Here is a 27265-nt window from a genome sequence, read left to right on the forward strand (position 1 = left end):
AAAGAACATTTACTTTTAAAAACCAAATGTCAAGAAGCTTACTTTTAGGTCAATAATATAAGATGGGACACTCATTAGATAAATGGTAGTGTTAAAATGATGTAAACAAAAGTATTTTAAGCAAAATATTGCTTAAATTAACAAATAAGAACAGTAACTGCACACAGGAGTCATACAATAATTTTCAAGTAAGTGTCCATTCCCCACAACCTATAAACTAAGCTTTATTACTCAATTATCACATGATATTAACTTTTCCTTTCACCTCAAATTGCTGATTCTGATTGCTTGGACATCAGAATAGTTTTTGATTCTTCATCTGTGGGGCTATCAACTGGTACCTGTAAAAGAATAAGAGGATAAAAAATTTACAGTACATATCTGGCATATGCCATTATGACAGATCCACAGGAATAAAAAAAACAGCTGATGGGGGTAGACGGGTTTATACTCACTCTAGGCACACATTTCTCAATAGTATAATCATAAAAATATTCACTACTTACAGCTTTAATATCGCCATTTGTAATTCCTTTATTTATATTGTGTCTTTTCAGATCGGACTTGATTAATGCTGCAAACAGAGAAGCATCAAGGGAGTTACCGTAGAGTATGTATAAATATACTTTTTTCTAAGCAGTACAAAATCTTTTTTGATACTGTCAAATTTAGCACTCTACAGTACCGTAATATTCCATAACATTCTTGTAGCCTGAAAAAATAACAGTATCTCTCTAAGCCATTAACTTAATTAGCAAGTCATTCATTAGTGAACAAATACAGGATGCTAAGAACCAAGACACAAAGATGAAAAGCACCATTCTTTCCCTAAAGGACACTCCAGTCTAGGGAAACACTGACATGCAAACAATTATAACACTGTGTAACAACTCCAATAATGCAGGCATGCACAGTGTAGCGGAAGTGTGGGGAAAAAAATGCCTATGTCAGAAGGAAATCAGGAAAGGCTTACCAAAGGAGATATGAACTGAAACTTGAAAAATGAGTTGGAACTTGTCAAGCAGATAAGAGGAGAGGGGAAGGCATTCTAGGCAGGTGGAAACCAGTACATGCCAAGAGTCCAGGACAGGAAGAGTACAGTCTATTCTTGGCACTAGAGGTAGTTTGGGATCATTGGAACATCAAGTACAAGAGGCAGGTGGCAAGATGGGAGGCTGGGTTGGCAGGATGACATTGCGTCTGAGTAGGGGAGGACATGATCAGGTCTGTGTGTTAGGGAACTCAGTCTGGCAGCTGTGCGGGGGATGTCATCAGCAACAAGGCTAGAGGCAGGAAGGCCAGTCAAGAAGCTTTCATCCCGCTGAGAGGTGGTAAAGCCTGCATGTGTGAGAAATGGTGATACAGGGACAGGTTTCAGAGATATTTTAGAATCGAATCAATAAGACTCAGTGGTTTGAGGGACTTCCCTGGTGGTCCAGTGGTAAAGAATCCACCTTCCAACGCAGGGAACGCTGGTTCGATCCCTGGTCGGGGAACTAAGATCCCACATGCCGCGGGGCAACTAAGCCCGCATGCCAGAACTACTAAGCTCGTGCGCCTCAATGAGAGAGCCCGCGTGCCGCAAACTACAGAACCCACATGCTCTGGAGCCTGTGCACCACCAACTAGAGAACAGAAAACCCGCACACCACAACTAGAGAGAAGCCCAGCGCCGCAACGAAGAGCCCGCACGCCTCAGCAAAAGCCCCGTGTGCCTCAAGTAAGACCCAACGCAGCCAAAAAATAAATAAATAATATTAAAAAAAAAAAGACTCAGTGGTTTGATAGGATACGAAAAATGGGGATTAGGAAGGGGGAAGTGGGTGACTTGCTTGGGCAATTGAATGGATGAAGGTCCTAGTTATTGAAACTGAAAATACAAGACGAATTGGTGTGATTGGGAAGGTGGTGAGTTCAGTTCTGCACAGGTTGAGTATAAAATCCCATGGGACATCCAGGTCCAGAGATAAATAGATGATTAGACATATTGGTCTGAAATGTAAAAGCAATCAGGGTCTGGAGGTACAGATTAATGTGGTAGTTAAGGCCACAGACTGCACAAAGAGAGTGTAAAACAAGAAAAGATAAAAGTTAACTAATCTAATCAGTCATAAAGCAAAGTCTGAAAGGTGAAAGTAAAATCAGTCTTAAAAATTAGACTAATGCTTCTTTAGAAATCCACACTGCCCCTTATAATTCTGTTCCATTACTGATACCAATATTTTAGAAATTCAGATATTTATGCTGAACTAATTGGATATATGTAAAATGGCCTTTCTGAATGCATTTAAATGATTTTAAAGTGATGTTGTATAACAAGCTCATATTTACAAGCAGCTTGATATTAAAACGTCATGCTTTAAATTGCAGCAATGATCGATATCGGCTGATCCGCTCGACATTGTTGTACAATCCACCAAATCAAAGAGGCTACTCATTTTTTATAGGGGGAAACTGTGGATTTCTTTACCACTAATATTAATCATAGAATTTAGAAACACCGTGAAGTGTTTAGAAACACTTTTTTCAATGGACATAAATGGGCTAAGAAGCCTACATAATAGACTTTACAGAGAGCTGTCAATACTGGAAAAGCAGAATGCACTGCATTTAAATGGTAATTCCCCTGTCAAAACGAGACCTGCCAACAATTCTCAAAAAATGGAAAAAGAAAAGGTACCACCTTCACCACACCTCAGGAATTTCCCAGCCTTCTTTCCTCTGTCTAAACAAATAACTACTGGATATAAATCCATCATCTCTCTCCAGTAAAATATTCAACATATGAGAGACATTAATTAGCATTTTTAGGTGGCAAAAGTATCAATGTAAAACTAATTTTAAAGATCTTTTTTTCACTTCTTAATTAATTTTCTGTACTTCACCTGTTTGAATTAACATTTATGAATCTTACTATAAGATAATGTGAAAAGAGAACACAAAACTGTTCCCTTTTTTGGTGCAACAGAAACACTCTACTTGATAGCTAGGTGTTACTTCCCTGGAAATTAAGAACAAATATGGAATTATTTATGACAGATCAGTAGTTAAGACAGTTAATGTATTAAATTACATACATTCAGTTACAAAACATTCAGTTTTGTACGCTTTGTTTCACTAACTGAAGAGAATAAGAAGAAAACACTTCCGTGCTAGGATGTTTTTCTTTGAGGAAATGGTACATTTAGTCCCTTTGAGTGTAATGAATGAATGATAGTGACCTTAGGTGGTTGTGTATTTCCAAAATAAGTGCTTATCACTGGTAAGCACTTATCATATTGGGGGTTTCAAAAAGAATGATCAGGTATTCAACGAATATAAAAAGAAGCCTTGATTCATATCTTTCTGTTAGATTCTATCCTTGAATCAAGTTATAGCAGATCAAAAAAATAATCCCTCTTCAAGTCTCCATGGCTTCTGTCTCTCATGTTGACAAGGGGACTCAGAAAGAAATTAACAAAGTGAAATAACAGTTGAGGCCAACATGGGCCTGGAAGCACTACTGGATATAAATCTTGCTTTTTTTGGGGGGAGCCATGCCCCACAGCTTGTGGGATCTGTGCTCCCTAACCAGAGATGGAACCCGGGCCCCGGCAGCAAAAGCTCAGAGTCCTAACCACTGGACTGCCAGGGAATTCCCTATAAACCTTGCTTCGAAATTCATCCTTACACCCGTGTGCCTGGACAAACTATGGATAAAAGTTCTTTTACATGCTCTTTTTCTGGAGACTGGGCACTATTCTCTTTTCTGCCCATGTCTATTCTGACTAAACCTAAGAAGAACTGGCAAATAATTCCACACGCTATTTCCTCCACCACCATTCGACTTCGTCCCATGGTTACCACATTATAATAACAGCCTGGGACATCCCTGGTGGTCCAGTGGTTAAGACTTCGCCTTCCAATGCAAGGGGTATGTGTTCAATCCCTGGTTGGGGAGCTAAGATCCCACATGCCTCGCAGCCAAAAAAACAAAACATAAAACAGAAGCAAAAATTCAATAAAGACTTTAAAAATGCTCCACCTCAAAAAAATCTTAAGGGGACTTCCCTGGAAGTCCAGTGGTTGAGAATCTGCCTTCCAATGCAGGGGCCATGAGTTTGATCCCTGGTCAGGGAACTAAGATCCCACATGCCACAGGGCAACTAAGTCCATGTGCCGCAACTACTGAGCACACAAGCCACGGGCCACAACTAGAGAGAAGCCAGTGTGCTGCAACAAAGAGCCTGCACGCCACAGCGGAGGATCCCACCTGCCACACAACTAAGACCCGACGCAGCCAAAAAAAAAAAATCTTAAAAAAAAAAAATCAGGGCTTCCCTGGGGGGTTTTTAGCTAAATTAGTCAATTCATTTAGGGCAGAAGGCCTTTTTATCCCCATATTCTGGATGTATCCAAATGTATTAAAAGTTCAAAGAGTCTCACGCACCATTTCAAAGTTTCTTTCAAACTAAGCAAATTAAAGAAAATAGAAATGTGCTTTTTTTCCCCCGGCTTTTGCTGGAAAAAAAAAAAAAAAAAAAGCAGCCTATGTGATACATGATCAGGCATGTCCCAGGTGCCAGACACTATACTAGGAGCTTTTCATCAACCATCTCAGTTAATCCTCACAGCAACCCCATAAGGCAGCCTTTTTTTGTTATTATTTATTTTTTATTTGTTGCTCTAGGGAGTACACTGTGCATCTTTAATTTATCACAATCTTCTTAGACTTTATATAGAATTACTTCAAGAAAGATGTAGAAATCTTGTAATAGTATAGTTGCATTTCCCCCTTTCTTTTTGCTATTTTTACCATATTTATATTACATCTATATACATTTTTTGAGATACAATTCACATATCATAACATTTACCCCTTTAATGTATACAATTCAGCGTTTTAAAAATTATATTCAAAAAATTGTATAACCATCATAAAGCAGGCTTTTAATACCCTATTATATAAATGAGAAAGGGAGGATGTGAGAGGTTGAGTAACTTTTCAAAGTCACACAGCTAGTGAGCAGCAGAATCAGAACTTGAGGCCAGGTCTGTCCATTCCAAGGCCTTTACTGACACTTGTTACAATGGTTTTGTTTTCTATGCATAGTAATTGCATTGAATTTGAAACCTGAAAAATGAATTTCATAGATTCATATCCTTGAAGGGAAACAATAATAACCTGCTTTTTATCTCATTTTTTTCTTGAGTTCTGTCAAGCCTTGAGAAGCAATATAAATGAAAATTAAATATAAAGACAACATGACACGAGTACTTTGGCAGGCAAATTCCCTAATTTACCTGTTAAAATGATGCCTACAAACATCCAAACACAGAGGAAAATGTTCCCTCCACTAGGACTATAGTCTGATGTGAGCTTTCCTTGCACCAATGTGAATAAAATTCCAAATATCTAAAATAAAGTAAGAGAAATATTTTTATTGTTTGCTTCTTTAAAACAAATATAATGTTTTCCCCAGAACTTTTCTTAACTATTTTATTCATATGATTTGGCTTCTTGAAACATGCATTGAAAGGTGGAATTTTTAAAACAAAAACTATGGTCAAACTCATTATCCACTAGACTATTTGGTAAACTAATGGTCTCAGATTTAAGAGAAATCAGAGGCTTACCTGTGCAGCAGCATTAAGAAGACCAGATGAAGTACCTTCAGACTCAGGGTAAGTGATTTCAACAGCAAATTCAAAACCCAAGGGGAGGTAGCCAGTCATGAAGAAACTAAGAAAATAAATCCAAAATCACAGAAAGAATCATTAAAAGGACAATATCACATATTGATGCAATTGCTTAACTTCTCAGACCTATTCTAATTATCAAGTAAGTGAATGTTTTGAGGTTGGTATGTGAAAGGAAGGCACTATTATGATTCACCAATTAACCCAAGGACATGAGAACTGAGAAGCAAAACCATGAACTAGGAAGCAAAACAGTTTCTAATTTTTTTTCCTGAGAAAAATTTACCCCTAGTTTTCTAAGTCAGTTGTCTTTCTAGCCAAGTAAAGTTACTTGGATTAAGTAAGGCTTATCCATTTTTCACCTATAGTATAGCAAAAAAATAATTTTAAGCTAATTTTTTATAGTTGTAAAGAATTACACATTGACGTGCACAAGACAGATTTTTAAAGTTTAAAATATTAAAGAACTTTTGAGCAATTATACTCCCGTAAAGACGTTAAACAAATAAACATAAAAAATAAAAAATAAAATATTAAAGAACTTTTGGATAAACTTAAAAAAGTTAAAAACCACCGTAGTGGTACTTCAGAATTATAACAGCATGCTATCATTCCTCCTAAATACATGTGATGCTTACCCAAGCAACCCTCCAGTGACAAACACGATGATAATGTGTCCAAGGTTTAGTGTGAAAGTAAATATAATCATTCCAACAAAAGACAAAATGTAAACTGTCAAAGTAGTATGTCTAAAACAAAAACAACAAAACAGTTAGTATTTTGTCTGATTTTCTTAGGCATATAAAAATCATGTCTAGCTATGCTGTCCATACAGTAATAAATTCTTCAGATTTCAAGATTAACACCTTCTTATCTATGGAAAATGTTTCCACCAAGGCATGGACTTGAAAGATTAAATTTAAGTTTCAACAGCAACAGACAACAAAACTCACATCATATCCAATGCTCAGACAAGAAGGAAAACTCAAAAGGATAAAATCATTTTTGTGCCACCAAATGGGATAGTTCCCTATCCGTATTTCAAGATACAGATCAAATTCCACCTCTTCCAAAATGCTTTTCCTAACCACTGCAGCTTACAAGATTCTCCTTTCTTCCAAACTCCCTAATCATTTTCTATGTACATAATTGGCACTTGACATCTATTTTAGTCTGTTATATTATTATTTAACTTTACATGTGTGAACACCTTAACAGGAACACCTGAGCCTAAGGACAGGGATCAAATATTACTTCCCATTGGGCTTCCCTGGTGGCGCAGTGGTTGAGAGTCCGCCTGCCGATGCAGGGGACGCGGGTTCGTGCCCCAGTCCGGGAGGATCCCGCGTGCCGCGCAGCGGCTGGGCCCGTGGGCCGTGGCCGCTGAGTCTGCGCGTCCAGGCCCTGTGCTCCGCAGCGGGAGAGGCCGCAACAGTGAGAGGCCCACGTACCGCAAAAAAAAAACACACAAAAAAACAGGAACTTGGTGAATGAATGGCAGTTATCCTGAGAAGAAAGCCAGGGCAACAAAGAACATTTCTATGCCAATCCGGTTTCCTAATTATAAAATGGACCAAAGACTATTAATAAATATAAATCCTTTACATACGCTCCCTTCACCTACAAATTTAATGGGTTTTACTCTAAGCTACCATCACGTAATAATGAAGCCACAGTAAGTGCTGTCTTAAATTACACGAGAACTATCTTGGAGAATTTCAAGATTAGCAGTACGTTGAAAGGGTTTAGATAATGGTATCAAATATATCTTAGGCCTTGAAAGGCGCAGAGGACATAGTTCCATTACTTCATTCATTCGTAGTTCCATTCATTTATTTCTCCCAAACAGATGGGAAGTTTCTGTCTGTTAAGAAATGTAGCTATTCTTCTTCTTCTTCTTTTTTTTTTGAAATATAACTATTCTTTTAAGGCCCAGTGCAAAAGATGCTGCCTCTGAAACCCCTTTCTCAGTCTCCTAGTTGGTATTACTCACTTTTTCTTTTGTATTAGCATTTTTCTGGTTCCATATAGATGTACAATTAATATAGCATCTTCATATTATGTAGTATAGTATTATAGTGAAGTGGAACTACAGTTTGAGGGCATTTTAGCCAAAAAATTTTTACCAAAAAGCCTTTTGATAGGAAAGAACAACTTTTTATTTGTTTGTTTTTAAGTTCATAACATGAGAAAAGAGCAATATAAAGTCTCTGTCAGAAGTCAAATGTTCCTCAGAAAGGGCCCTTTTTAGAAGAGAAATGATCCATTATGAAAAGGTGTATGTGAGGATTATGAGAGGGGAAGAGAGTTCATAAGTTCTCAAAGTTGAAATAAACAAGACCGATAAGATAATACAGAGACTACTGTATTCAGAAGTTAAGGGAACCTAAGAGTGTCTAAATCCAAGTCTTTTAGTAATAATAACACTTTGTAAATTTCTTAAAATAAAAAGTAAAGGTTCCTTTAAAACCAAAATACCTTAGGTTGTACACCATACATTTGCCTACTTTCACTTACTTGTATGTTTTGGTATAATCCAGCCACAAACCACAAAGAATAGAGCCCACCATTCCAGCTAATACTAGCGTTAGCCCAATCCTTCCAGCATTCACTTCTTCTCCCTTAAAATGGTTTTCAAAAGAAGTTGATCAGATACTTCTAATTCAAACAGATCCTTCACATTCCAATACCTTCTCAAAGTCAATGGAAATAGCAGATGAAATTAAGCATACAATATAACATGAAGAATTCAGTACATGTGTTAAGGTGAAAGGGGTAGAGGAAGGTAAAGCACATGTTAAAGGACATTCTACATTAAAACAGAAAAAAAACCCCTGATATATGGGAGAAGTCAAAAAGGGAATTTTTCTTGATCTTCCATGGTTAGTACAGTAATTTTTGTTAGAATTCTTAAGTAATTCACAGATGTCTGAAAAGGAAGCTAAGCTGATAGCTTTTACATACTACAACTGCATTCTCCTTTCAAAAGCAAAGAGAGATCAGAGCTTGATATTTACGTCTTTATATTTGTGTTGGTTTCTTTTAAAGTTTGTTCTTTGTCTTTTTGCATATAACCAGTCACACTGTCTCTTTAAAAAAAAATTTTAAAAAGACTGAGGTATTGTCAAAGCAATAATGACTTCTGCTTTCCATGTTGTTTTATAAACTGGATTAAATGTATTCTCAGTGAAAACAAATATAAATCTTTTACAGCAACAGGTCATAAATCTTCAGCCTTATGATCATGCTAACAGGAATTATATTGCTAAAGAAAACTTCTTGGCCAGACATGCAACACAATGTAGGCAGAAGCTTACCTCATAGTATGTCAGTATAATTTGATTTAATAATGTTGAGACTGAATAAAATGCTCCAGTCATGATACCTACAATAAATAAAGAGAAAACTATCAATGTACCATGTACTAGTTCATGAAGTAATATGGAACACTCTGTGACAGCTGTGAAAATATAATGTCTTCATAGACAGTTGACAGAAAAAATTAAGACCTCTTGCTATTCCCTTTCAGGATGTGGACTGATCAACGTTAACACCTAAACTTACTAGAGATTGTGATTGTAAAATTCTGTCATTACATCATTTACTATTATTTAGATTCAGCCATATGGACCAGAAATCACAGTCCCATGCATAACATTGTATACAGCAATCTAGCAACGGATTGCTTCCTGAGCGCCTACACAAGCTAATGAATGTTAAAGCATTAAGACAGAATCCCTCTTTCAGAGATCTCACCCCTGCATCGAAGACTTATAAGGCAATTAGTAAGACAATGTTAATTAAAGAATACTTAAAAAGGAAAAATAAAAACTGCTGGTTATCAGGAATCATATGACTAGGTTTGAATCATGGAGTTTCTTCACATATGTTGTGTGACTTTAGGTCTAAGTCTTTTAACCTAGCTGAAATTTAAGTTTATTATTTTTCTATTATTAAATATTTCAAGCATACAAAATAGTAGAGACTAATTTAACAAATACCCTTACTCATCACCCTCTTGCTAAACATTAACATTTTGCCATCTTTGCTGTAGATTCATTTTTTTAGACCTTCCTTAATCCTATGCTTCCTCAGAGGTAATCCCCATCCTGATCTTGGTGTTTATCATTGTAGATATTATAACATATGTGTATCAATAAACAACAGTTAGAATTATTCTGCATGTATTTAAATTTTATATAAATAATATGGTATTAGTGTCCATCTGCAATTTGCTCATATCACTCAATATCATGGTTTTGAGATTTAACCATGTTCTAGCTCATCAGTTTTCTCTGGTGTATAATAGTACATTGTGTGAATATACTTCCATTTAATTATCTCTTGTCCTAAGTCAATAGACATGTTAAGGCTTTTTCCAGTTTTTTGCTATTTAAAACAATGTTGCAATAAATACTATGTTTTTGTTCTTATGTATAAGGGTTTCTCTAAGTATGTACCTAGGAGTAAAACTTCTACTTTCTAGATATAGCCAAACTACTTTTCCAAATGGGTGTGCCAGTTTATATAGTAAGTCCACTACATATGAACGAGTTCCGTTCTGAGAGTGGGTTTGTAAGTCCAATTTGTTCGTGAGTCCAACAAAGTTAGCCTAGGTACCCAAGTAACACAATCAGCTATATAGTACTGTACTGTAATGGGTTTATAATACTTTTCACACAAATAATACATAAAAAACAAAAAATAAAGAAAACATTTTTAATCTTACAGTACAGTACCTTGAAAAGTACAGTAGTACAGTACAACAGCTGACATACAGGGGCTGGCATCAAGTGAACAGGCAAGAAGAGTTACTGACTGGAGGAGGGAGAGGAGGTGGGAGATGGTAGAGCTGAAGGATCGTCAGCAATAGGAGATGGGGCGGGGGAGCAAGCTGCAACTTCACTCACACCTGATGCTGATGGAATGCACGTTTGCATCTTTGAGAGTTCACAACTTGAAGGTTCATATGTAGGGGACTTGCTATACTACCAACAGAGTTCCTTTACTCTACATCCTTGCCAAATTTGTTTGCATCAGATTAAAAATTTTTTTTTTTTGCCTATTTGAATGTGTGGGATATTGTATCTTACTTTGGTTTTGATTTGCATTTCCTCAATTACTAGTAAGGTTGAGCATCATACATGAGCAATATACATACACACTTTTATATTGTGAGTACGAAGCCTTTGTTGGTTATATGCATTGCAGACATTTTCTCATAGCCTAGAAAATATCATTATTTTAATGTATATATTTATCAACCTTTTTATTTAGGGTTTATGTTTTTTGCATTAGGAAATTCTTTTAAGAATACTAAAGATGGCTCCCTTCCCTTCCCTTTATTGCTTCTAAAACATTAAAGTCCTGGGGACTTCGCTGGAGGTCCAGTGGTTAAGACTCCACGCTTCCACTGCAGGAGGCACGGGTTCAATCCCTGCCCTGGTCAGGGAACTAAGATCCCGCATTCTATGCCACATGGCCCCCCCCCCCCAAAAAAATTAAAGCTCTGATTTTTACCCTTTGATCTTTAATCCACAATTCATTTTCTAATTTCACCTTATTTTTCCTCTATGGCTAATTGATTGTCCCAGGACAATTTACTATGTAGATTCTCTTCTACAAATATCAAGTTTTCATATATGCATAATGTTCTAGTCGTCACAGCTGTCTGCAAATATTCTAGTTTTTCTCTATACAGGCACTTAGTGGCGTGGCCATATGACTTTAAAGGTGAGTAAAAGTGATACTTCTCATTTCCTACCTGAGTAATCATGGAGACATGTGCCTGGATCCCTGAGTAATTTGCTGCCTACTCACAGTGAACAGGTAGCATTGGCAAGAAATCAAGTTTTGATGTGTTTGGCCACTAAGATTTTTTTTGGTGGGGTTTAATTGCTATAATACAACCTAGCCTATGCCAACTGATACACAGGGCTAGGTCCCTGGGCTCTCTATTCTGTTCCAGTGATCTAATTGTCTATCCCTTACTAATACATGACATCTTGATTACCACTGCTCTATAAATCTTGATATCTGAGAATTAGTTCCTTACCTTGTTCTTTATCAAAATTACCATTGTTGTTCTTAGCCCTTTCTTATCTCACAGTAATTTTAGAATTAGCCAAGTTTTATTACAAACCCTGTTTAAGTTGGAGATTGCAAGATGAGGCCTGGGTCTAAAGGTCTTATCAAAAACCCCTGGGTAACTAGCCTTTGTTACTCACTTCCCACTGAGTTCAGGAATGCATAGGGGCCCAGCTAGGTTAGCCTGAGGAGGCCAAGGAAAATAAAGGAGGCCTGTGCTGAAGCTTGAGTGTACTCTACTGCACTGTACCCTACGGTGATCTCAAATCTATTCCAGACCTCAGTGAGGATAGCCAGAATCTGGAGAAAGAATTATAATAGCAAAGAATACTGTTAGCTGAATCTAGAGTATGGTATTTGTCTGAGTTTCAGATAGCAAGTAGCTACAGATGGGGACAGTGAGGGATCATGCTTTCTCCAAATAGCCCTAACTCAAAAAAAAAAAAAAAAAAAGTTTCTTGGTTTATTTGGTTCCTGAGTTTTGAACACTAAAATATCCTGAAAACTTTTCCTAGGAGTGTAGTGCCTATCCAGACTATCCCATTTACAAGTCTGCTCCAATCTTTTGTATATAATACTGGGCATGGAGGGGGACAGGTACAATTCCAAAAGGTGTGATATGACTCTCACTCATTCAGACATTATGATCCCTAACTATGCACCCTTTCAGTGACGAATATCAAGTCAAGAAACTTCTCCAACTGTCCTGGGGAATATTATTGAACTCTCCACAGGGTTTCCCAACTCCCTCTTTCTAATTCCTTCAACAAGTAAACTCTGTTCAGTTTCTGAAGACTGCGTCTGGCCTTTCCATCAGTCCAAATCCATAATTGGCATTTGTTAATACAGTGGTCCTGTAAGGTTAACTGGCATTATTACAATCTTGAGTCTTCCAAAAACATGGTATATCCCTCCACTTAATTGAGGTCTTCTCTTATGTCTTTCAATGTTTTATAATTTATAAAGTTATTTTTTATCATTTAAATATAGCTGATTTACATTAAGTTCTTTTTGGTAGATTTATTCCTATGCATCTTATACTTTTGGTTGCTGTTATAAAATGTATCTTTTTATAAGAATGCAATTGATATTTTCACATTGTTAGGTATCTCATAATCTTTCTGAACCCATCCTTATTAGTTCTAATAGAGTCTGTAGGTTCTCTTGAATTATTTTGTAGACCATGGGGTTAGCAAAAACATTTTCTGTAAAAGACCAGACAGTAAATATTTTAGCTTTGCAGGCTATATAGTCTCTGATGCGGCTACTCTGCTGCTCTTGTAGTTCAAAAGCAGCCATAGACAATATGTAAGCGAACAAAACTTTATAAAAACCGGCAATGGCCGGATTTGGCTCCTAAGACAGTTTGCTGACCTCTGGTATACATAATCATATTATCTGTGAATAATAGCATCTTTTTTCTTTCCAATTCATATACTTTTCATTTTTTCTGTATTAGTGGGCCAGCCAGGACTTTCAGTTGGATGTTGAATAGAAGTGGTGACAATAGGCATCCTTGTTTTAAGGGATAGTTCTTACTGATTTTTTTTTTTTTTTTTTTTTTGCGGCACACGGGCCTCTCACTGTTGTGGCATCTCCCGTTCCAGAGCACAGGCTCCGGACGGGCAGGCTCAGTGGCCATGGCTCACGGGCCCAGCTGCTCCGCGGCATGCGGGATCCTCCCAGACTGGGGCACAAACCCGTGTCCCCTGCATCGGCAGGCGGACTCTCAACCACTGTGCCACCAGGGAAGCCCTTCTTATTGATTTTTAAGGGTAATGTTCCTAAGGTTCTGCCTTTGGAATGATGTTTGCTATAGGGTTTTTGTAGATAAACTTTATCAGGTTCAGAAAGTTCATTTTTCTCACAATTGGCTAAGAGTCTTTAACCAATAGGTATTGTATTCTATCAAATGCTTTTTCCTCAGCCATTGGGTAAATTTTCCTCTTTGATCTCTTACTGTGGTCAATTATATGCATACATTTCTAGTACTAAATCATTTCTCACTCCTGAGATAAACCAAACTTCGTCAGGATGCACTATCATTTTTATAAATAGCTGGATTAGGTTTTCTAATATTTTATTTTGGATTTTTACATCTAGGTTCATAGGTGAAACTGGCCTATAATTTTTCTCTTACACTGTCCCTGTCTGATTTTGATATCAAGGTTATACTAGCCTCACAAATAAATTGCAGATGATAACAAATAAGTTGCAGGTGGTAACAGTGATTCCTTCCAGGGAGTGGATGACCTGGGGATAGAGATGGGAGAAGACTAACTTTTCATTGTATGTCCTTTGTACCTTTTAAATCCTATACAAATAAAATTTAGAATTAAGAAATGAGAACTCAGGGGACTTCCCTGGTGGTCCGGTGGTTAAGACTCCATGCTCCCAATGCAGGGGGCCCTGGTTCGATCCTTGGTCAGGGAACCAGATCCCGCATGCCACAACTAAGAGCCCACATGCTGCAACTAAAGGATTCCCGCATGCCACAACTAAAGATCCCTCATGCTGCAATGAAAATCCTGTACGCGGCAACAAAGATCCTACGTGCCACAACTAAAACCTGGCACAGGGACTTCCTTGGCGTCACAGTGGTTAAGAGTTCGACTGCCAATGCAGGGGACGTGGGTTCAGTCCTGATCTGGGAAGATCCCACATGCAATGGAGCAACTAAGCTTGTGCGCCACAACAGCTAAGCCTGCGTGCTGCAACTACTGAAGCCTGCACGCCTAGAGCCCATGCTCCGCAACAAGAGAAGCCACTGCAATGAGAAGCCTGCACTGAGCAATGAAGACACAATACAGCCAAAAAAAAAAAAGACCTGGCACAGCCAAATAAATAAATATTTAAATATATTTTTTAAAAAAGAAAAAGAAATGAGAACTCAGAGTCTTTATTTTTAAAACAAGTATAATAATCTTTCTATCTCAAAAAGTTAGCTGAAATAATATATATGGAAGTCCTTTACAAATTTCAAACTAAACAAATTTTTACCTAGTTATTTATGCATAATCAGGTGCTAATAATGTGCTATAAAACACATAAAAGCTCCACAGAAATCAGAATATTCAGAAACGGTGCCATCTAAGGCCCTTGCTCATGCCATTACCCTCTTCCCCCTTGTCTATCCAAATCTAACCTGTCCTTCAAGGCCAGCCTCAACCACCATCTTTGCTGTGATGCCCTCCCTGCCATCCACACCCCTTCCTTTCTTTTTTTTTTCTTTTCTTTTGCAGTACGCGGGCCCCTCACTGCCGCGGCCTCTCCTGTTGCGGAGCACAGGCTCCGGACGCGCAGGCCCAGCGGCCACGGCCCACGGGCCCAGCCGCTCCGCGGCACGCGGGATCCTCCCGGACCGAGGCACAAACCCGCGTCCCCTGCATCGGCAGGCGGACGGACTCCCAAGCACTGTGCCACCAGGGAAGCCCCACACCCCTTCCTTTCTTGTATCTTGCCCCAATTATGTATTCTGAAGGCCTTTAGCATGCACTTGCCATACAACTTCTCTTATGTTGTTACCTTTCTGATAAATAGCTTTTCCACTATTGTTTACTTTTCAGAGTTTTACATAATCTCCTCAACTGAATTATAATTAATTGAGGGTGGAAATCATGTATCATGCTTCTTTCTAATCCACACAGCATCTAGGGCACTATTATACATTTAGCAGATACTTGATAATTATTGGTAGGATAAAGGAATAAATGATTGAATAATACAATGAACAATAAGTGAGGTAAACATTAGGCTAGCTCTTATAGGACTGCTTAAGGAAAAAAAGGACACATTTCAGTTAAAAGAAATAATGGCACAAAATGTATTACAGAGAGGTGAGAATTAACAGTGTATGTGCATGTGAAGGCATGTTTGTGTGTCTGTGTATGTGACACAGGGTTGGTTATAAATTTGGCTAAAAGAGAATTTTGTATTGGGAAACAATGAGGTATAAAAGAAGGAAAGAAGCCACCTTAAATGATAGGCTAAAGAAATGAATTTGCTCTACAAGATAACAGTGAGCCACTATATTTTCTCTACTTCCTAGTTATGAATTTTAGGTTTAAGCTAAGCAGCAGAGGTAACCAAAATTAAGAAAAGGAACTGAAGTATTTAATTATGAGATGATATAACATCTGGTATTTGCTTTAAAATATTTCAGGGAATTCCCTGGCTGTCCAGTGGTTTGGACTCTGCACTTTCACTGCCAAGGGCCCGGGTTCGATCCCTGGCTGGGGAACTAAGATACCACAAGCTGCAGCATGGCCAAAGCCAAAACAAAAAAAAAATTAAAAAGGTAAAATATTCCAGGAAAAATGCAGAGGAAGTAAAAGCAAGATTGGTAAACTGCTGGTAATTGTTGAAGCTGGGTGATGATGGGTACTTAGGAATTCATTAAATTAAATGTTCTACTTTTGTGTTTAATAATTTCCACTAAGAAAAGGGGTGGGGGGAAGTAATCCCAGTAACAGGGTAAGAGTTTAGGTCACAGCATAATTTGTTACAACTTATAAAACAATTATGTACTCCTGTGTGCACTGCCCCCCAAAAATATAAAGAAAAGAATAGCAGTGAGGGACTTCTGAAGGCAAGTAAGACAGAAATAGGGGTATTGGTTAATAAACAGTGTTAATATAAGGACAAAAGAATACTGTCAGAAAACTCTGAAGGGAACACAATGTGTTGGTGCCTGCAGTCAAAGCTACAGTAATAGGAGGAATATCTGTCTGCTATGCTGAAAGACCTAGAAGGATGAGACGTTGATAGAGTAGTCAAAATAGATGACAGTTTGCACGGGGTCAAAGAAAGGAATTATTGATGACATTTTCCATATGCTTATGGTGGTCAGAACTATAATTTAAAAAGGACCTAAAACACCCTGGGAGAACTCACAAAAGAAGACAGTGCTGGCAGACAGCAGAAACAAGAACTACAATCCTGCAGCCTGTGGAATGAAAACCACATTCACAGAAAGATAGACAAAATGAAAAGGCAGAGTACTTTGTACCAGATGAAGGAACAAGATAAAACCCAAGAAAAACAATTAAATGAACTAAAGGTAGGCAACCTTCCAGAAAAAGAATTCAGAATAATGATAGTGAAGATGATCCAGGACCTCAGAAAAAGAATGGAGATCAAGAAGATGCAAGAAATGTTTAACAAGGACCTAGAAGAGTTAAAGAACAAACACCTAGAAGAATTAAAGAACAAACTGAGATGACAATACAATAATTGAAATGAAAAATACACTAGAAGGAATCAATAGCAGAATAATTGAGGCAGAAGAACAGAGAAGTGAACTGGAAGACAGAATGGTGGAATTCACTGCCGCGGAACAGAATAAAGAAAAAAACATGAAAACAAATGAAGACAGTCTAAGAGACCTGTGGGACAACATTAAACACACCAACATACTCATTATAGGGGTCCCAGAAGGAGGAGAGAAAGAAAGGATATGAGAAAATATTTGAAGAGATTATTGCCGAAAACTTCCCTAACATGGGAAAGGAAATAGCCACCCAAGTCCAGGAAGCACAGAGAGTCCCAGGCAGGATAAACCCAAAGAGAAATACGCCAAGACACATAGTAATCAAACTGACAAAAATTAAAGACAAAGAAAAATTATTAAAAGCAACAAGGGAAAAACGACAGATAACATACAAGGGAACCCCCAGAAGGTTAACAATTGATTTCTCAGCAGAAACTCTACAAGCCAGAAGGGAGTGGCACGATATATTTAAAGTGATGAAAGGGAAGAACCTACAACCAAGATTACTCTACCCGGCAAGGATCTCATTCAGATTTGACAGAGGAATCAAAAGCTTTACAGACAAGGAAAGGCTCAGAGAATTCAGCACCACCAAACCAGCTCTACAACAAATGCTAAAGGAACTTCTCTAAGTGGAAAACACAAAAGACAAAAAGGACCTACAAAAACAAACACAAAACAATTAAGAAAATGGTAATAGGAACATACATATCGATAATTACCTTAAACGTGAATGGATTAAGTGCTCCAACCAAAAGGCACAGGCTCACTGAATGGATACAAAAACAAGACCCATATATATGTTACCTACAAGAGACCCACTTCAGACCTAGGGACACATAACAGACTGAAAGTGAGGGAATGGAAAAAGATATTCCAGGCAAATGGAAATCGAAAGAAAGCTGGAGTAGCAATACTCATATCAGATAAAATAGACTTTAAAATAAAGAATGTTACAAGAGACAAGGAAGGGGCTTCCCCGGTGGCGCAGTGGTTGAGAGTCCGCCTGCTGATGCAGGGGACACGGGTTCATGCCCCGGGCCGGGGAGATCCCACGTGCAGCGGAGCAGCTGGGCCTGTGAGCCATGGCTGCTAGGCCTGCACGTCCGGAGCCTGTGCTCCGCAACAGGAGAGGCCACAACCGTGAGAGGCCCATGTACCGCAAAAAAAAAAAAAAGAGAGACAAGGAAGGACACTACATGATGATCAAGGGATCAATCCAAGAAGAAGACATAACAATTATAAATATATACACACCCAAAGAGGAGCACCTCAATACATAAGGCAAATGCTAACAGCTATAAAAGAGGAAATCGAGGGCTTCCCTGGTGGCGCAGTGCTTGAGAGTCCGCCTGCCGATGCAGGAGACGCGGGTTCGTGCCCCGTTTCGGGAAGATCCCACATGCCGCGGAGCGGCTGGGCCCGTGAGCCATGGCCGCTGAGCCTGCGCGTCCGGAGCCTGTGCTCCGCAAATGGGAGAGGCCACAACAGTGAGAGGCCCGCATAACGCAAGGAAAAAAAAAAAAAAAAAAAAAAAAGAGGAAATCGAGAGCAACACAATAAAAGTGCAGGACTTTAATGACACCTCACTTACACCAATGGACACATCATCCAGACATAAAATTAATAAGGAAACACAAGCTTTAAATTACACAATAGACCAGATAGAAATAATTGATATTTATAGGACATTCCATCCAAAAACTGCAGATTACACTTTCTTCTCAAGTGCACACGGAACATTCTCCAGGACAGATCACATCTTGGGTCACAAATCAAGCCTCAGTAAATTTAAGAAAACTGAAATCATATCGAGCATCTTTTCTGACCACAATGCTATGAGATTAGAAACCAATTACAGGGGCAAAAACATAAAAAATACAAACACATGGAGGCTAAACAATACACTACTTAATACCAAGAGATCACTGAAGAAATCAAAGAGGAAATGAAAAAATACCTAGAAACAAATGACAATAAAAACACAATGACCCAAAACCTATGGGATGCAGCAAAAGCAGTTCTAAGAGGGAAGTTTATAGCAATACAAGCCTACCTCAAGAAGCAAGAAAAATCTCAAATAAACAATTTAACCTTACACCTAAAGGAACTAGAGAAAGAAGAACAAACAAAACCCAAAGTTAGTAGAAGGAAAGAAATCATAAAGATCAGAGCAGAAATAAATGAAATAGAAACAAAGGAAACAATAGCAAAGATCAATAAAACTAAAAGCTGGTTCTTTGAGAAGATAAACAAAATTGATAAACTTTTAGCCAGACTCATCAAGAAAAATAGGGAGAGGACTCAATCAATAAAATTAGACATGAAAAAGGAGAAGTTACAAGGGACACTGCAGAAATACAAAGCATCCTAAGAGACTACTACAAGCAACTATATGCCAATAAAATGGACAACCTGGAAGAAATGGACAAATTTTTAGAAAGGTATAACCTTCCAAGACTGAACCAGGAAGAAATACAAAATATGAACAGACCAATCACAAGTAATAAAATTGAAACTGTGATTAAAAATCTTCCAACAAACAAAAGCCCAGGACCAGAGAGCTTCACAGGTGAATTCTATCAAACATTTAGAAAAGAGCTAACACTTATACTTCTCAAACTCTTCCAAAAAATTGCAGAGGAAGGAACACTCCCAAACTCATTCTATGAGGCCACCATCACCCTGATACCAAAACCAGGCAATGATACTACAAAAAAAGAAAATTACAGACCAATACCACTGATGAATATAGATGCACAAATCCTCAACAAAATACTAGCAAACAGAATCCAACAACACATTAAAAGACTCATACACCATGATCAAGTGGGATTTATCCCAGGGATGCAAGGATTCTTCAGTATACGCAAATCAATCAATGTGATACACCATATTAACAAATTGAAGAATAAAAACCATATGATCATCTCAACAGATGCAGAAAAAGCTTTTGACAGAAGTCAACACCCATTTATGATAAAAACTCTCCAGAAAGTGGGCATAGAGGGAACCTACCTCAACATAATAAAGGCCATATAGGACAAACCCACAGCAAACATCATTCTCAATGGTGAAAAACTGAAAGCATTTCCTCTAAGATCAGGAACAAGACAAGGATGTCCACTCTTGCCACTATTATTCAACATAGTTCTGGAAGTCCTAGCCACAGCAATCAGAGGAGAAAAAGAAATAAAAGGAATACAAATTGGAAAAGAAGAAGTAAAACTGTCACTGTTTGCAGATGACATGATACTATACATAGAGAATCCTAAAGATGCCACCAGAAAACTACTAGAGCTAATCAATGAATTTGGTAAAGTTGCAGGATACAAAATTAATGCACAGAAATCTCTTGCATTCCTATACACTAATGATGAAAAATCTGAAAGAGAAATTAAGGAAACACTCCCATTTACCATTTCAACAAAAAGAATCTGTCACTGTTTGCAGATGACATGATATTGTACATAGAGAATCCTAAAAATGCTAAAAGAAAACTACTAGAGCTAATCAATGAATTTGGTAAAGTTGCAGGATACAAAATTGATGCACAGAAATCTCTTGCATTCCAATACACTAACAATGAAAGATCAGAAAAAGAAATTAAGGGAACAATCCCATTCACCATTGCAACAAAAAGAATAAAATACCTAGGAATAAACCTACCTAAGGAGGTAAAAGACCTATACTCAGAAAACTATAAAACACTGATGAAAGAAATCAAAGATGACATAAACAGACGATGAGATATACCATGTTCTTGGATTGGAAGAATCAATACTGTGAAAATGACTATACTACCCAAAGCAATCTACAGATTCAATGCAATCCTTATCAAATTACCAGTGATATTTTTTACAGAACTAGAACAAAAATCTTAAAATGTGTATGGAGACACAAACGACCCCAAATAGCCAAAGCAGTCTTGAGGGAAAAAAACAGAGACGGAGGAATCAGACTCCCCAACTTTGGACTGTACTACAAAGCTACAGTAATCAAGACAATATGGTACTGGCACAAAAACAGAAACATAGATCAATGGAACAGGATAGAAAGCCCAGAAGTAAACCCATGCACCTATGGTCAACTAATCCATGACAAAGGAGGCAAGGATATACAATGGAGAAAAGACAGTCTCTTCAATAAGTGGTGCTGGGAGAACTGGACAGCTACATGTGAAAGAATGAAATAGAACACTCCCTAACACCATACACAAAAATAAACTCAATATGGATTAGAGACCTAAATGTAAGGCTGGAGACTATAAAACTCTTAGAGGAAAACATAGGAAGAACACTCTTTGACATATATCACAGCAAGAGCTTTTTTGATCCACCTCCTAGAGTAATGGAAATAAAAACAAAAATAAACAAATGGGACCTAATGAAACTTAAAAGCTTTTGCACAGCAAATGAAACTATAAAAAAGACAAAAAGACAACTCTCAAATGTGAGGAAATATTTGCAAACAAATCAATGGACAAAGGATTTATCTTCAAAATATATAAACAGCTCATACAGCTCAATATTAAAAAAACAATCAAAAAATGGGCAGAAGACCGAAATAGACATTTCTCCAAAGAAGACATACAGATGGCCAAGAAGCACATGAAAAGCTGCTCAACTTCACTAATTATTAGAGAAATGCAAATCAAAAGTACAATAAGGTATTACCTCACACTGGTTAGAATGGGCATCATCAGAAAATCTACAAACAACAAATGCTGGATAGGGTGTGGAGAAAAGGGAACCCTCTTGCATTGCTGGTGGGAATGTAAATTGATACAGCCACTATGGAGAACATTATGGAGGTTTCTTAAAAGACTAAAAATAGAATTACCATATGATCCAGCAATTCCAGTACTGGGCATATATCCAGAGAAAAGCAGAATTCAAAAAGTCACATGCACCCCAATGTTCACTGCAGCACTATTTACAATAGCCAGGTCACGGAAGCAACCTAAATGCCCATCGACAGACGAATGGATAAAGAAGATGTAGTACACATATACAATGGAATATTACTCAGCCATAAAAAGGAACGCAATTGGGTCATTTGTAGAGACATGGATGGATCTAGAGACTGTCATACGGAGTGAAGTAAGTCAGAAAGAGAAAAACAAATATCGTATATTAACGCATATATGTGGAACGTAGAAAAATGGTACAGATTAATCAGTTTCAGGGCAGAAATAGAGACACAGATGTAGAGAACAAATGTATGGACACCAAGGGGTGGAAGTGGTGGGGGAGGATGGTGGTGTGATGAATTGAGAGATTGGGATTGACATATATACAGTAATATGTATAAAATGGATGACTAATAAGAACCTGCTGTATAAAAATTTTTTTTTAATTAAATAAAATTTTTTAAAAAACGAGTGTTTCTTTCTTTAATATCCACAAATTTTTTTTGTTCTAAAAACATGTAAGGAAATCCATTCTGAAGTTTTTGCTTTTGGTTAAAAATTTAAGTTTATGACTACGCTATTATTATAGAGTTAATAAACCTATCTCATTAATTAAAGCTCAAACCACTAGATTATAAGAGAATAATCTGTAATGCTCAAAGGTTTACACAGACATCAACGAAAATAAAACCACTTACCATAAGTGATCAATAGAAGGACAAAAGGAATATTTTTAAGTAGGTTCCTTATTGATTTCACATAGGAATACTCTCCAGGGGGACTGTCTTGGAGAACTGCTTGAGCCTGGCTTGGTGGATACTGAGGTTTTTCTTTGAATGCTGGAAACATACATGAAAAGATAATTCAATATACAAGTCTTCTTTAGTGAGCAGACTAAATTCAGTTTAAGTTTAAAGAGGTAGTAAAAGTCTTTTATAGTAAGGCTTTTCATTTTCACTAATTTCTAAGTGAAGAATAGTTTGATATTATAATCTCAACCCTCTGAGATGGACTAAAACTCAGAGATTTGGCCAATTCACAGAACTGAACTGTAAAACCATCAATACTATGTCACAATTTTGCCCAGTGATTATTCTGTTTTTAGTTAAGCAAGATTAATTTTTATTATATTAAGTATTCAACAATTCTATTTCTAAATTTGGTTCAATCTATAATTAGAGGTAATATCAGATATGAGCAAGCCAGTATCTTATTGAACTTTTAGAGGATTGTCTTGAGTTAGTACCTATTTTCTTCTGAAATTTGATATAAAGTTTATCATCTGATGCAATTACCCTTCTAGAACTGAAAAGTCCATGTGGATTCATGGGAGCAGAGCTAGGTCCTGCTTGCTGACTCACTTCAGCTGCATATGGAAAATCTAGGGGTAGAGCTGGGAGACATAAAAGTGTGATACATAGTTTCTGATACTGTAAGTTCTAGCACTGCCCATTACTATGTAGTTAGAGAAAGATCGCACAGCCTTCTCAGCCAGATATTTAGAGACTGCCCTTTTGTTGGGCAGAGAAGGATCTACTAATTTCTACAACAGATGGCTAGGCAGAGATTTCTGTAGGGTATGGCTAGCCAGGAGTCAAGACTGTTAAGAGTGGTACATCAGAAATTAAAATCTAGTTTTAGTACTGACTCAAAGTTTTAAACTAAAATACATACAGGAAAAATGCTGTATTTCACTGAATCTAAAATGGTCTGATGCTGGCACTTAATGATCTTGGCAGGCATCAACAGAAGGTTTTCACATAACCATATCTCAACTGACACCAGTGTTACATGCCATTGATATTTTTTTATTGTGATAAGAACATTTAACTTGAAATCCACCCTCTTAACAAACTTTTAGGTGTACAATAAGTACTGTTAACTATAGGCATAATGTTATACAGCATACCTCTAGAACTTATTCATCTTAGACGCCATTGATTGATTACTAAAGGCACCTCAATTTCAGAGACGCCATGAAAAAAATGTACACTTTAGAATCAATAAAGTAGGGTAAATTCAAAAGCCAAAAAGAGGGTAAATGGATTCAGAAGAAAGTAATATTCTCTAAAATATTAGAATTTCCTCCTTCTCTTTCTCTCTCTCTTTTTAAATAGTGGCTATTTCTTTCTTCCAACAAAGAAGCCTGCTTTGTAGTTTGAAAGTGGTCTAAATCTGATGGACCTGACTGTCAACTGTAATCATGTAGAAATTTTTTTAAAATACAGATTTTGGGATTCTAGAGAAGGCTCAGTGAATCAGAACCTCCAGAACAGAACCTTAGAACTGTATTACACAAAACTCAACACTCAGCCAGGTTTGAAAATCACTGCAAAAGAAAGAAATGATCCTTAAAACTTGCACACAATGTTGTAATTCTCTAATTCTCCTGTTTGCTGCTAAAAATAAAAAATTACAGCTCTTTGCTCACCAAAACATGGATTAATTTTGCTATAAATAAGACAACAAACGACTTCTATTTTTATAGGTCTTACAACTAATTGAAGCGGAGACATGACTCATATTTACTTTTTAATATCCTTACTTTGGAGAACTGGTAGACATAAAACGTTTTAAGTGGTTGCAATCCCTCCCCTTCCTTTCACCCTATCTGCTCCTTGCACTGTTGAGGACGCCTGTTGTCCTCTCCTGAAAGTCTCTTTGCATCCTAGTTAAGACAGGAGATATCTCTTTTTATTAATATTGGTAAAACAGAACTCACATGTTGTAAAACAAAGTTTCAGAATGTAAAAACTATGCTTACAACGTAGTCATGGGTATTCTTACTTAGATTTTTATTTACTACCATAAAATAAGTCTAAATGGCTCAGATCTGAACTCAAATGCAAAATAAAAACAAGTTCTGGTAGTCTTTAATTCCATTAGACTTGTTTTCTGAATACAAGTGTTATGTCTTAGTTTCAGGAAGTTAACTGCTCTCTTGCACAAAATCAAGATTTTATCTACCAGCTACACAATATGGTAAAGTCAGGCTTAAGTCTATAAAGAAAAAAAAAAGAAGAGGAACAAAAAAAACCATTGGTCTATGACCCTGTTTACGCCTCATTGCTCCTTTCAAACGATGAAATATGGCTTTTTCTTTCTCCTTGAAACTGAAAAATAGACTTCTAACTTCTCTTCTCCCCACCAAAAAGTTGTGCAAATAAAATAATTAACTAATAAAATAATTAATTAATAAAAGTTATTCTCCACCCTTAGCAATAGGAATGGAAAGTAGCCAAAGGATTTTGGGCACCACATTCAAACTTTTTCTCCCATGATGAATAAATAACAAATCTATTGTGTTTAGGACCCCTTCTATTTTTTGAAACCAGGTTATAATATTATCTTTTGATTTCATTATTTGTGCCTTTGTGATTCAAGCGGCCATTACACATATTAATTTATTATAAGACAAACACAGGTTTGAATCCTGGCTCTGCCTCATCTCACTATATGACTCGAAGAAATCAATTCCTGCTTCTCAGCTATTGCTTTCTCATTCATAAAATGGAGATAATAACAACAAGCTGGTATGAGGACTATATGATATGTGTAAAAGGATTTTGTAATTATTGAGTACTACACAAAATACATTTGTCTTTTTGAGGAATATTTATTTTTAAAAGTCAGAGACTTTTCAGGGAATTTCCTGGCAGTCCAGTGGTTAGGACTTGGCTTCCACCGCAGGGGGTACAGGTTGGATCCCTGGTCGGGGAACTAAGATCCCACATGCTGTGCAGTGCAGCCAAACATAAATAAATAAATAAATATTTTAAAATAAAATAAAATCAGAGACTTTTCTCAGGGCTTGAAATTCTTATACACTAAGTAAAACGTACTTCTATTAACAATTTATAATAGGAGCCAATATATAAATATCCTGAATATAAGAATCAAAAGTAAAATTATGCATGCATATTTTATACTCATGTATTTAAATACCTTAATATTAAATATTTTGACTGCCATTACTTTTGGTTTCTGTCATCCACTCATTTTAGTGAATCAGGATGATAAGGATTTTAACTGACATACTTAAGTGATATAGTTTACTGCTCTGCATAAGAAGAACAGCTTTCAAATACAACAGCATTACCACTTATACAAGAGGAACTGAAACAAATAATCAGACTAAGTAAAAATTAAAATCATATATTTGTATATGTAACATTTTATTAATGGAGTCAGATTGCCCAGGCTCAAATTTCATCTTTAGCATTTATATACTAACTGTGACCATGAGTAAGTTAAATTTACTTAAATTCTGTGCCCAGTTTCCTCATTTATAAAATGGGAATGATAATAATAGTACTGCCCTTATAGGGCTTTGAGGATTAAATGAAATATAGCATGTAGTTGTGCTTTTAAACATGTTTGGTACATATCAATCAAATGTTAGAGACTGTAATAGTATTCTCCCAATAAGAATGGGTTATTAGTGTAAAATTCAGTGGAAGGTTGGGCTTAATTCCTAGAAATGTTAGATGGATTACACTTAGGGAGGGTAATAGCATTACATGACATGAACCCTCCTCAAGTTAGTATTTTAGGAAGACTTCTGAATACCAGTTTGGTATATGTCACATTGCTGAAAAGCATCAGCACAAAACTAAATTATTTTATAAGATTTGATTGGGCTTCCAAAGTATTTATGGGTAGAATTTAGAAGGAAGTAGCATTGTCTCTTAGTAATTAAGGAACTTTAAGAAAGTTAGGATTTTTAAAATAATCCATATTTTCCTTAATAGCAAATATTTAGGTATAAGGAAAACAGGTAAATTTTTAATTTAAACGTCACAATTTTCAACCTAGACTTTCATATCACAACTGTATATTATCTTGCTTTTATACTATGCTTAGTATCATAAGTTTATAGGTCACCAAGCAAAACTTGACAATGAGGTTTTTTTTCCTATTCTATTTCCATTCCATTCCCCCCATTTCCATTTCCACTGTCTACTCATAAGCCATGAGTACATAAATAATTATGTACATGAAGAGCTCTCTTTTAATTTCTTAAATAATACAGGGTGATACGCCAATGGTCATACCTATGTTTTTTGTCCCACTCGTTTGACAAATAAAAATCTTATATTTGTAGCATCTTATATATATGTTTAAATACATGTGTCATATATATAATTTTGTATCTATAGATATCTTATATACAGTCTATAACTCTCACTTCTTCCAAAGAGACAAGCAATTGAAGACGAATAAAAAAGGAAAACCAGAATTTATGCAAAGATACATAGCAATCAAAGGAAAGAGAATTATATATATATATATATATATATATATATATTTTTTTTTTT

General features: G+C 36.7%; 1 protein-coding gene across 1 annotated transcript in view; it reads right to left on the minus strand.

The window, feature by feature from the left end:
• Positions 1 to 228: 228 nt before the first annotated feature.
• The window catches only part of FLVCR1 (FLVCR choline and heme transporter 1), a 35610-nt gene continuing 8573 nt past the window's right edge, over positions 229 to 27265 (minus strand). Inside the window, exons 3-10 of the mRNA XM_007451301.1 lie at positions 22646 to 22786; positions 8997 to 9064; positions 8197 to 8300; positions 6318 to 6428; positions 5617 to 5722; positions 5284 to 5395; positions 507 to 574; positions 229 to 341 (exon numbers count right to left, since the gene is read on the minus strand). Of these exons, the coding sequence (XP_007451363.1) occupies positions 267 to 341; positions 507 to 574; positions 5284 to 5395; positions 5617 to 5722; positions 6318 to 6428; positions 8197 to 8300; positions 8997 to 9064; positions 22646 to 22786 (785 nt within the window). The 3' untranslated portion in view covers positions 229 to 266. The remainder of the gene's footprint in view (positions 342 to 506; positions 575 to 5283; positions 5396 to 5616; positions 5723 to 6317; positions 6429 to 8196; positions 8301 to 8996; positions 9065 to 22645; positions 22787 to 27265) is intronic.

Source organism: Lipotes vexillifer, unplaced genomic scaffold (genome assembly GCF_000442215.2).
Source record: "Lipotes vexillifer unplaced genomic scaffold, Lipotes_vexillifer_v1.1 scaffold570, whole genome shotgun sequence".
Taxonomy (NCBI): Eukaryota; Metazoa; Chordata; class Mammalia; order Artiodactyla; family Lipotidae; genus Lipotes; species Lipotes vexillifer.